Source organism: Scomber japonicus, chromosome 20 (assembly GCF_027409825.1).
Source record: "Scomber japonicus isolate fScoJap1 chromosome 20, fScoJap1.pri, whole genome shotgun sequence".
Taxonomy (NCBI): domain Eukaryota; kingdom Metazoa; phylum Chordata; class Actinopteri; order Scombriformes; family Scombridae; genus Scomber; species Scomber japonicus.
The window spans coordinates 1,412,667-1,424,503 of NC_070597.1; the positions used below are offsets into that span (position 1 = coordinate 1,412,667).

The following is an 11,837-nucleotide window of genomic DNA, read 5'->3' on the forward strand; positions in this document are numbered from 1 at the left end:
GAAAGAAGGAAGGGAGGAAGGACAGATTGAAAGAAGGAAAATAACACAGGAGGGAAAGTGGGCCGGATTGCACCCCTCGGCGGTCCGGTTTTGGCCCACGGGCCTCATGTTTAACTGTGTTTATAAACTACATAGTAATGTGTGTTAAAGTGTTACAGACTCAGACAGACTTCCTCCACGCTGAAGGTCAGACCAGAGGGGTCTCAGAGGGGTCTCGGAGGGGTCTCAGAGGGGTTTTTACCTTCTGGACGTACGGCAGCAGTTTGGCGATGATGGCGTCGGACACTTTGTCCACAGCGTCCAGAGCGGGGACGATGGTGGACGCGTAGAAGGAGAAGATCACTCTGAGCTGAGAGGAGGTGCCAGACTGTCCCGAATACGCCTGGAAACAACAAGAGGAAACCATCAGGAGGAAGCAGGAAGCAGGAAGCAGGAAGCAGGAAGCAGGAAGCAGGAAGCAGGGAGGACAGGGTTAAATGAGAGCTGGTCTGAGGGGGGACCGTACCTGGATGGACTTGGTGACCATGGTGCAGATGAAGTCCATGAAGCTCAGGTCTGTGTAGCAGTGAGTGATCAGAGTCCCTCTGGCCAGCGGGACGCCGGGTTTCTACAGAGAGACAAACTCAGCAGGGTCACATCATGGCTTCACTTTATACAGCAGTCCTGTCCCTCAGTCCTGTCCCTCAGTCCTGTCCACTATACAGCAGTCCTGTCCACTATACATCAGTCCTGTCCTGTCCACTATACATCAGTCCTGTCCACTATACATCAGTCCTGTCCATCAGTCCTGTCCCTCAGTCCTGTCCACTATACAACAGTCCTGTCCACTATACAACAGTCCTGTCCACTATACAACAGTCCTGTCCACTATACATCAGTCCTGTCCATCAGTCCTGTCCCTCAGTCCTGTCCCTCAGTCCTGTCCACTATACAGCAGTCCTGTCCTGTCCACTATACAGCAGTCCTGTCCACTATACAGCAGTCCTGTCCTGTCCACTATACAGCAGTCCTGTCCCTCAGTCCTGTCCACTATACAACAGTCCTGTCCCTCAGTCCTGTCCCTCAGTCCTGTCCACTATACAGCAGTCCTGTCCACTATACAGCAGTCCTGTCCATTATACAACAGTCCTGTCCTGTCCACTATACAACAGTCCTGTCCTGTCCACTATACAACAGTCCTGTCCTGTCCACTATACAACAGTCCTGTCCACTATACAACAGTCCTGTCCACTATACAACAGTCCTGTCCACTATACAGCAGTCCTGTCCATCAGTCCTGTCCTGTCCACTATACATCAGTCCTGTCCACTATACAACAGTCCTGTCCCTCAGTCCTGTCCATTATACAGCAGTCCTGTCCACTAAACAACAGTCCTGTCCTGTCCACTATACAGCAGTCCTGTCCTGTCCACTATACAACAGTCCTGTCCACTATACAACAGTCCTGTCCACTATACAACAGTCCTGTCCACTATACAGCAGTCCTGTCCATCAGTCCTGTCCTGTCCACTATACAGCAGTCCTGCCCTGTCCACTATACAGCAGTCCTGCCCTGTCCACTATACAGCAGTCCTGTCCTGTCCACTATACAACAGTCCTGTCCACTATACATCAGTCCTGTCCTGTCCACTATACAACAGTCCTGTCCTGTCCACTATACAACAGTCCTGTCCTGTCCACTATACAGCAGTCCTGTCCTGTCCACTATACAGCAGTCCTGTCCTGTCCTGTCCACTATACAGCAGTCCTGTCCACTATACAGCAGTCCTGTCCACTATACAGCAGTCCTGTCCTGTCCACTATACAGCAGTCCTGTCCTGTCCATTATACAGCAGTCCTGTCCTGTCCATTATACATCAGTCCTGTCCATCAGTCCAGTCCTGTCCACTATACAGCAGTCCTGTCCTGTCCACTATACAGCAGTCCTGTCCTGTCCACTATACAGCAGTCCTGTCCACTATACAGCAGTCCTGTCCTGTCCACTATACAACAGTCCTGTCCTGTCCACTATACAACAGTCCTGTCCACTATACAGCAGTCCTGTCCTGTCCACTATACAACAGTCCTGTCCTGTCCACTGTACAGCAGTCCTGTCCACTATACAGCAGTCCTGTCCTGTCCACTATACATCAGTCCTGTCCACTATACAGCAGTCCTGTCCTGTCCACTATACAGCAGTCCTGTCCACTATACAGCAGTCCTGTCCACTATACAGCAGTCCTGTCCTGTCCACTATACAGCAGTCCTGTCCACTATACAGCAGTCCTGTCCACTATACAGCAGTCCTGTCCTGTCCACTATACAGCAGTCCTGTCCACTATACAGCAGTCCTGTCCTGTCCTCTATACAGCAGTCCTGTCCTGTCCACTATACAGCAGTCCTGTCTGTTATATAGCAGTATGTGGCAGTATATATATATATATATATATATATATATATATATATATATATATATATATATATATATATATATATATATATATATATATATATATATATATATATATACAGTGTTGAGCAGTTTTTGGAAGCAGTAGTAGTAGTATATATGTCAGTATGCATATTATATTTTTAAATATGTATTAACTAGTATACATGCAGTAGTACATAGCAGTATTGTGCAGTATATGACAGTTTTTGGTGCAGCACCTGGAGGCCTTGCAGCCAGTTCCAGCGGTTGGTGGCGTCTTTGATCTTGAGGAGCTGCAGAACTCTGACGAACACGTTGGTGTCGTGATACGGCAGCGCGCAGGCCAGCAGACTGTCGGGGTTATACAGCTGGATGTGGAAACTGCAACACAACAGAACAGCATGTTAGATGATGATAAGAAACTCATTATTTCATTCTGAGTAGGGGTGTGTCCAAAAAAATCGATCCATCAATTTATATCGATTTTCTTTTTAAAAATTCGAAATCGATTCAAAATTCTGTGAATGGATTTTTTCAGAGAGAATAGATGGAAGCCATCCATCCTCTTCCGCTTATCCGGGGTCGGGTCGCGGGGGCAGCAGCCTAAGCAGGGAAGCCCAGACTTCCCTCTCCCCAGCCACTTCGTCCAGCTCTTCCCGGGGGACCCCGAGGCATTCCCAGGCCAGCCGAGAGACATAGTCTCTCCAGCGTGTCCTGGGTCTCCTACCGGTGGGACGGGCCCTGAACACCTCACCAGGGAGGCGTCCGGGAGGCATCCTGACTAGATGCCCGAGCCTCCTCATCTGGCTCCTCTCGACGCGGAGGAGCAGCGGGTCTACTCCGAGCTCCCTCCGGATAACTGAGCTTCTCACCCTATCTCTAAGGGAGAGCCCAGCCAGCCTACGGAGGAAGCTCATTTCAGCCGCTTGTACCCGCCATCTTGTTCTTTGGGTCACTACCCAAAGCTCATGACCAGAGGTGAGGGTAGGAACGAAGATCGACTGGTAAATCGAGAGCTTTGCCTTTCGGCTCAGCTCTCTCTTCACCACGACGGATCTGTGCAGAGTCCGCATTACCGCAGACGCTGCACCGATCCGCCTGTCGGTCTCACGCTCCATCCTTCCCTCACTGTGAACAAGACCCCGAGGTACTTGAACTCCTCCACTTGAGGCAGAATCTCATCCCCGACCCGGAGAGTGCACTCCACCCTTTTCCGGTTGAGGACCATGGACTCGGATTTGGAGGTGCTGATTCTCATCCCGGCCGCTTCACACTCGGCTGCGAACCGATCCAGTGAGAGTTGGAGGTCACGGTCTGATGAAGCCAACAGGACCACATCATCTGCAAAAAGCAGTGACCCAATCCTGAGGTCACCAAACCGGACTCCCTCCACACCCTGGCTGCACCTAGAAATCCTGTCCATAAAGATTATGAACAGGATCGATGATAAAGGGCAGCCCTGGCGGATGGAGTCCAACCCTCACTGGAAACAAGTCCGACTTATTACCGGCAATGCGGACCAAGCTCTGACACCGGTCATACAGGGAACGGACAGCCCGTATCAGGGGGTCCGATACCCCATACTCCCGGAGAACCCCCCACAGAATCCCCCGAGGGACACGGTCGAATGCCTTCTCCAAGTCCACAAAACACATGTGGACTGGTTGGGCAAACTCCCATGCACCCTCAAGGATCCTGCAGAGGGTGTAGACCTGGTCCACTGTTCCACGGCCCGGACGAAAACCACACTGCTCCTCCTGAATCCGAGGTTCGACTATCCGATGGACCCTCCTCTCCAGCACCCCCGAATAGACCTTACCAGGGAGGCTGAGGAGTGTGATTCCCCTGTAGTTGGAACACACCCTCCGGTCCCCCTTCTTAAAAAGAGGGACCACCACCCCAGTCTGCCAATCCAGAGGCACTGCCCCTCATGTCCACGCGATGCTGCAGAGTCGTGTCAACCATGACAGCCCCACAACATCCAGGGCCTTGAGGAACTCGGGGCGGATCTCATCCACCCCCGGGGCCCTGCCACCGAGGAGCTTTTTAACCACCTCGGCGACCTCCACCCCAGAGATAGGAGAGCCCACACCCGAGTCCCCCGGTCCTGCTTCCTTACCGGAAGGTGTGTCGGTGGGATTGAGGAGGTCTTCGAAGTATTCCTTCCACTGATCCACAACGTCCCGAGTCGAGGTCAGCAGCCCTCCCCACCATACACAGTGTTGATGGTGCACTGCTTCCCCCTCCCGAGACGCCGGATGGTGGTCCAGAATCTCCTCGAAGCCGTCCGGAAGTCATTTGCCATGGCCTCACCGAACTCCTCCCATGTCCGGGTTTTTGCCTCAGCGACAGAGTTCCTCCCAATCACACCCCTACAGGTCTCACTGTCGCCGCCAACATGGGCGTTGAAGTCCCCCAGCAGAACGAGGGAATCCCCAGGGGGAGTGTTTTCCAGCCCCCCCTCCAAGGAGTCCAAGAAGGGTGGATACTCTGAACTGCTGTTTGGACCATAGGCACAAACAACAGTCAGGATCCGTCCCCCCACCCGAAGGCGGAGGGAGGCCACCCTCTCGTCTACCGAGGTAAACTCCAACATACAGGCACCAAGTCGGGGGGCAATATGTATTGCCACCCCTGCCCGGCGCCTGACACCAGTGGCAACTCCAGAGTGGAGGAGAGTCCAACCCCTCTGGAGGAGACTGGTTCCAGACTGGTTCCAGAGCTCTTGCTGTGCGTCGAGGTGAGGCCGACTATATCGAGCCGGAACTTCTCAACCTCACGCACCAGCTCAGGCTCCTTCCCCACCAGAGAGGTGACGTTCCACGTCCCTAGAGCTAGCTACTGCAGCCGAGGGTCGGACCGCCAAGGTCCCCGCCTTCGGCCGCTGCCCAGCTCACACTGCACCCGACCCCTTTGGCCCCTCTCACTGGTGGTGGGTCTGTGAGAGCGGGGTCCCATGTCCCTTCTTCGGGCTGTGCCCAGCCAGGCCTCATGGGCGAAGGCCCGACCACCAGGCGCTCGCCTCCGAGCCCCACCCCCAGGCCTGGGTCCAGGGGGGGGCCCCGGTGACCCGCGTCCGAGCTCCTGGGGTCATTGGGACACGCAAACCCCTCCACCACGGTAAGGTCTGACATGCTGACATGCTTATCCATAATCTTTATGGTTACATGATGACATCATCACTATGGTTACATGATGACATCATAATTCAACATGACATGATTTAAAATGCCACTGGTTTTAAGGGTAAATCCACATAGATGCTATCATGCTAGATCCCAGTGTTGGATCAGACTCATCATTTCACTTTACTCTTGAAGAATTTGGTCTGACTTACAAAACAGAAACTCTGGGAACATAAAATCGGATCGGATCGGGACCCTGTGAATCGGAATTGAATCGATTCAGGAAATCATTGACACTACCCAGCCCTACTTCTGAGTCTTTGTATGAAACACTGCTGGTATATTCTGTGTGCTGTGGTGAGTTGTGGATGTGTCGGTGCAGCGTACCGGTGAACGAGCCACTCGATGCACTTGTGAGCCGGCTTGAGGAGGAAGTACGGGCAGAGGCGGGTGAGGAACAGAGACACGCCGGCGTCCAGCTTCTCGTTGACTTCCTTCGACTGGACGCTGCGCTCCAGAGTCAGCGAGGCCCGACTGAACAGAGTGTCCTGAAACTCTGAGAACGCTGGTTCGATTCCCAGCAGCTCCTCCAGCCCCGTGCAACCTGGGAGGAGGAGGAGGAGGAGGAGGAGGAGGAAGAGGAAGGAGGAGGAGGAGGAAGGAGAGGAAGAGGAGGAAGGAAGGGAGGAGGAGGAAGGAGAGGAGGAGGAAGAGGAGGTGGAGGAGGGGGAGAGGAGGAAGAGGAGGAAGGAGAGGAGGAGGAGGAGGAAGAGGAAGAGGAGGAAGAGTTGAGCATCATCACGAGGACAGAACCAGGCTGTATAGAGTAACAGTAGTAACAGTAGTAACAGTAGTAACCGTAGTAACCGTAGTAACAGTAGTAACCGTAGTAGCAGTAGTATCCGTAGTAACCGTAGTAACCGTAGTAGCAGTAGTAACCATAGTAACAGTAGTAACCGTAGTAACCGTAGTAACAGTAGTAACAATAGTAACCGTAGTAACAGTAGTAACAGTAGTAAGGGTAGTAACAGTAGTAACAGTAGTAACCGTAGTAACAGTAGTAACAGTAGTAACAGTAGTAACCGTAGTAACAGTAGTAACAGTAGTAACAGTAGTAACAGTAGTAACCGTAGTAACAGTAGTAACAGTAGTAACAGTAGTAACCGTAGTAACAGTAGTAACAGTAGTAACAGTAGTAACCGTAGTAGCAGTAGTAACAGTAGTAACAGTAGTAACAGTAGTAACCGTAGTAACCGTAGTAGCAGTAGTAACAGTAGTAACAGTAGTAACAGTAGTAACAGTAGTAACAGTAGTAACAGTAGTAACAGTAGTAACAGTAGTAACCGTAGTAAACGTAGTAACCGTAGTAACAGTAGTCACAGTAGTAACAGTAGTAACAGTAGTAACTGTAGTAACAGTAGTAACAGTAGTAACCGTAGTAACAGTAGTAACCGTAGTAACCGTAGTAACAGTAGTAACAGTAGTAACCGTAGTAACAGTAGTAAGGGTGTAGCAGCAGCAGACTGACCGAGGGCGTAGAAGGTGCTCCGGTCCATGGTGGCAGCATCTTTAGGGTCAAACAGCAGGGAGTCGATCTCTCTGCGTGTCAGCAGGTTGGCGTCGCTCTGAGGCAGCGCGAGCCGCTTCAGCTGGTGAGCCAACGACGTCATGATTCACTCTGTGGTTATCTGATGGACACACAAAGAGTTAAGTTAAGTTAAGAGGAGGAGGAGGAGGAGGAGGAGGAAAGAGAGGAAGAGGGGGAGGAGGAAGGGGTTAACGGAGCTGCTGCATGTGATCACTGCTAACACTAGAGGAGCATCATCATGTCTGCATATGGATCCTATGATAGGAAGAGGAGGAAGGAGAGGAGGAGGAGGAGGAGGAGGAGGAGGAGGGAGAGGAGGAGGGGGAGGAGGAAGGAGAGGAGGGAGAGGAGGAAGAGGAGGAGGGAGAGGAACCTCCCAATATCTCCCAACACCTCCTAGTGGCTCCCAGCAGCTTCCAGTACCTCTCAGCACCTCCCATCACCTCCCAACGCCACCCAGCGTCTCCCAACACCTCCCAGTATCTCCCAGTAGCTCCCATCACTTCCCAGTATCATCCAGCACCTCTCAGCACCTCCCAGTACTTCTCAGCACCTCCCCAGTACCTCCAACACACCTCCCATCAGCTACCAACACCTCCCAGCACCTCCCAGCGACTCCCAGCACCTCCAACACACCTCCCAGTACCTCCCATCACCTCCCAGCGACTCCCAGTACCTCCCAACACCTCCCAGCGACTCCCAGTACCTCCCAACACCTCCCAGCGACTCCCAGTACCTCCCAGTACCTCCAATACACCTCCCAGTATCTCCCAGTATCTCCCAGTTTAGCACTTTTAGTAGTTTTTCTCGCTCTGAGTGAATCTACCAGTGAACACAGAGAGGCCACATTATGATTTATTATAAAGAGGTTAGATTGAAATAAAACTGATGGATTATTTATAATTTATTATATTGAAGCCGAATTAAAGGATGACTACTTCCTGTTTGGAGACGTTATTAAAACTACTTCCGTTTAACTTTAAACTACTTTAAACAACCAGGAAACTTTAAATATGAAGTTTCTTTAATGAGGTTTGGTGTGTGCGTCATTACTTTATCATTATCCCGGTTTACTCTTACTGTAACCACATTATAACCCAGCACATTAAACCTTATATTATAATCTGTTTAAAGAGTTTAAAATGTTAACAATGAAATAAAATAAAAGCACAAAGGAGCAGATGCAGTTTATCTATAATGAGAGTTATAGTTCAGATAACTCGCAGTGATCAACAACATGCTAATAAACTGTTAAATCAACACAAACTTAAACATTTTAAACATTATAAAGTGTTAATAAATGAAAATAAACTTTAATCAGACCTGGTAGTCTCGCGTAGATCAGCACATGGACTCACACACAAACACGCTGTTGATACCGGATGTGACGTGGTTGTTCATCCGGGGTCACAGCCCTTCAAAATAAGGCAAGGCAAGGCAGTTTTATTTATATAGCACATTTCATACACAATGTCAACTCAATGTGCTTTACATAAAACAGAAAAACATGTAATTTGAGAAACTTAAAACATACAATTAACCCCCCACCCTGCCCCCCCATAATAAAAACAAAGTACAGAAAAATAGAAAGACATAAATAAAATGATTGCAGCATAAAATAATAAATTAGCTTTAACATCATTAAAAGGACATAGAGTGCAAATGAAAGATTAAAATGTAAAGTGCTTTAAAAGAGCTCAATCATAAGCTCAGGAGAAGAGAAGTGTTTCTAACCTGGATTTAAAAATGATTTCAGTTCTGCTGCTAGTTTGTTCCATAAGATCATGTTTTTATTCTTTAAAACTTTTTATATGATTATTATGATTACATTAATACAGTAAAATATTAAAACAGCCAGTATGTGTTTGTGTTGTGTATAACAGTATTTTCTGCAGCATATAACAGTAATAATAGTATAATATGGGTCTATAATATAATTATGTAAAAAAAAAAATAGAAAACGCTGCTGAGCAAAAATCTTAAAGGTCTGACTTCAGATGTATGAATTTGTTTCCTTCTTTGTGTGTTGAGTTCATCAAATTTCATCCTTAAAGAAAATAAAATAGTATTTTTACAGTTCTTAGATATAAAATAAACAGTCCGTAACAGTGTGTATCAGTGTATAGTAGTGTGTAGTAGTGTATAACAGTGTGTAGTAGTGTGTAGTAGTGTATAACAGTGTGTAGTAGTGTGTAGTAGTGTATAACAGTGTGTAGTAGTGTGTAGCAATGGATAAAGGGCTATAAAGTGAGGAGTAGTGACCTATCCTCTGCGGAGGGTTACGCTCTGTGACGCAGCGGCGCAGTGCGTCCTCCGGCCGCCTGGGGGCGATAAATCCCTCCGCAGCTATAAAAACCCAGCGGCTCTATTTAACGAGCGAGTGACCGGCAGCTGCTTCTTTCTGTGTTTATCTGCCTGCTGTTAAAGATGTCAGCCGACTTTTAGACGATCTTTCTACTTTATAAGAGTAGTTTTAACTAAAACACTGAAGCTTCTGTTGCTCCGCCGTCTTTTAACCGGTAAAACCAGCCTGTAAACCAGCCTGTTCCTGTGGCTCCGAGCAGCAGCTAACCGGCCGTTATCTCCCCGTTACACCCCGCTGAGGAAGACTCTCCTGTTGGTTGAAAGCTCCGGTGTTTGTAAGTAGTTTAATCTGGTGTTTTTAAACGTGTTTTAATGTTTTTGTCGGTTTGAGAGTTTAACGTTAACGAGCCGGCCGTTCGTTTTTCGCGGGGCTCCGCCCATCGCCGCGTTTCATTGGTCTTTCGGCGACGTCGTCTCTCAGAGCTCCACGCTGATTGGTCAACCGGTGACGTCATCGCTCAAAAGCTCCACGCTGATTGGCTGGAAGCTGACAGGCCCTTTAACTCTGACACACGTGGGTGAGGCCAAAATAATGTTTTTATTTCTTTTATTTAAGACCAGAAACTTAGTAACAGCGCGATTTATTACATATTATAGACCAGAATATACTCAAAGATAACACAGAAGCAAAGCAGTGTATTTTTGTGTTGGGTTTATAATATATAAAATAATGTTACAATAATATAACAATGATAGCAGCAGCAGCATCCCATAATCATCACTTTATTATTAATGTCATTGATAATATGTCATACAGTGGAGCTAAACCTTCAGCAGAATATAATCTGTAATCAATATTTTTATAATCAGAGGATAAAATGGGCCTGTGACTCAGCAGAGAGCAGACAGCGCCCCCATCCGGCCGCTCAGAGAGCTGCAGCTCTGCAGAAAGCTCATAATAGGCTCAGAGAGGAGGCTGCTGGGTAATCAGAGAGGCTTACTGAAGCTGCTCACCTGTCTGTCAGACACACAGCAACCTTCACCTGCAGCTGGAGGTAAGTTTAACTCACCTGTGTTTACCTGAGGCTGCAGGACAGGAAGTAAGAGTACTACTGAGGTACTTTGGTACAGTTTGAGGTACTTGTACTTTACTGTAGTACAGTTTGAGGTACTTGTACTTTACTGTAGTATTTCCATGTGAGGTACTTTCTACTCCACTACATTTATTTAACAGCTTTAGTTACTTTTCAGATGCAGATTTGACACAATGGATAATATAACAAGCTTTTAAAATCCAACACGTTGTTAAAGATGAAACCAGTCAGCAGTGTGTAGTCGGCTCACATTTCAGATGTCTATGAGTTGTTAACAGCTCCAACAAATACTGATTCTTCCCTCTAAACTTCTCACATGCTTTCATTTCAGTTAATGTTCAAATGATCCAATATTTATAAATCATCTCACCAGGCCTCACATTTATCTGCTGACCCTTTGGAGGGGTCCCACCCCTAACCCTGATTTCCAGCACATGTACAATAAAATGATGTAATAAATATTGTTTATATATTGTTATTATTATTATTTTAATTAGCTGGTTTATCAGAAACATAAAAAATAAAATGTATTAAGTAAAATGTTTCCTGTTGAGTTATGATGGAACAGTTTATTACAGAAAAGTCATTTCATTCAAATGTGTGTTATTCACCAGCCCAGAGTTTAGTTAACTATAATAACCCTGGCCTGAGATAACTGATTCAGATCTGAAGGACTAATTCACCTCAGAGGGCTCAGACACATTTTATCAGTGTGGGCAGGAGGTAGAGCGGTCGTCCTCCAATTGGAAGATTGGTGGTTCGATTCCCGGCTCCTCCAGTCCACATGTCGATGTGTCCTTGGGCAAGACACTTAACCCCAAATTGCTCCCGTTGCTGTGCCAACGGTGTATGAATGTGAATGAATGTTTAGATCCCCCTGATGGCAGGTTGGCACCCTGCGTGGTAGCCCCTGCCATCAGTGTATGAATGTGTGTGAAAGGGTGAATGACATGTCATGTAAAGCGCTTTGAGTGGTCGCACAGACTAGAAAGGCGCTATATACGTACATCCATTTACCAGTCCATTTATCTGTTACCATGGTAACCCCAAACTGACTGACCAGGCTGTCAAATGTTTGGGATGAGCTTCAATACAATAAAACAGTGAAACTGAAGCTGCTCATATGATGCTCTGTGAAGGCTCAGTCTCATATTGTTTATCATAGTGAAGTTATATATATTATATATTATAGTTTATTATGCACTGGTTTTACTGGTCCATCCCAGCTGAGATCAAACTGGGCTGTAAATGAATCTGCAGCAGTTATGATCATCAAACAGCGTCTAAAAGTAAAGTTTTAATAAAATAAAAACAGA

General features: G+C 47.6%; 1 protein-coding gene across 1 annotated transcript in view; it reads right to left on the reverse strand.

The window, feature by feature from the left end:
* The window catches only part of heatr1 (HEAT repeat containing 1), a 39,487-nt gene extending 32,282 nt beyond the window's left edge, over nucleotides 1-7,205 (reverse strand). Inside the window, exons 1-5 of the mRNA XM_053341666.1 lie at nucleotides 7,064-7,205; nucleotides 5,923-6,139; nucleotides 2,650-2,791; nucleotides 506-607; nucleotides 242-382 (exon numbers count right to left, since the gene is read on the reverse strand). Coding sequence (XP_053197641.1) covers nucleotides 242-382; nucleotides 506-607; nucleotides 2,650-2,791; nucleotides 5,923-6,139; nucleotides 7,064-7,205 — 744 coding nt within the window. The remainder of the gene's footprint in view (nucleotides 1-241; nucleotides 383-505; nucleotides 608-2,649; nucleotides 2,792-5,922; nucleotides 6,140-7,063) is intronic.
* Nucleotides 7,206-11,837: the final 4,632 nt, after the last annotated feature.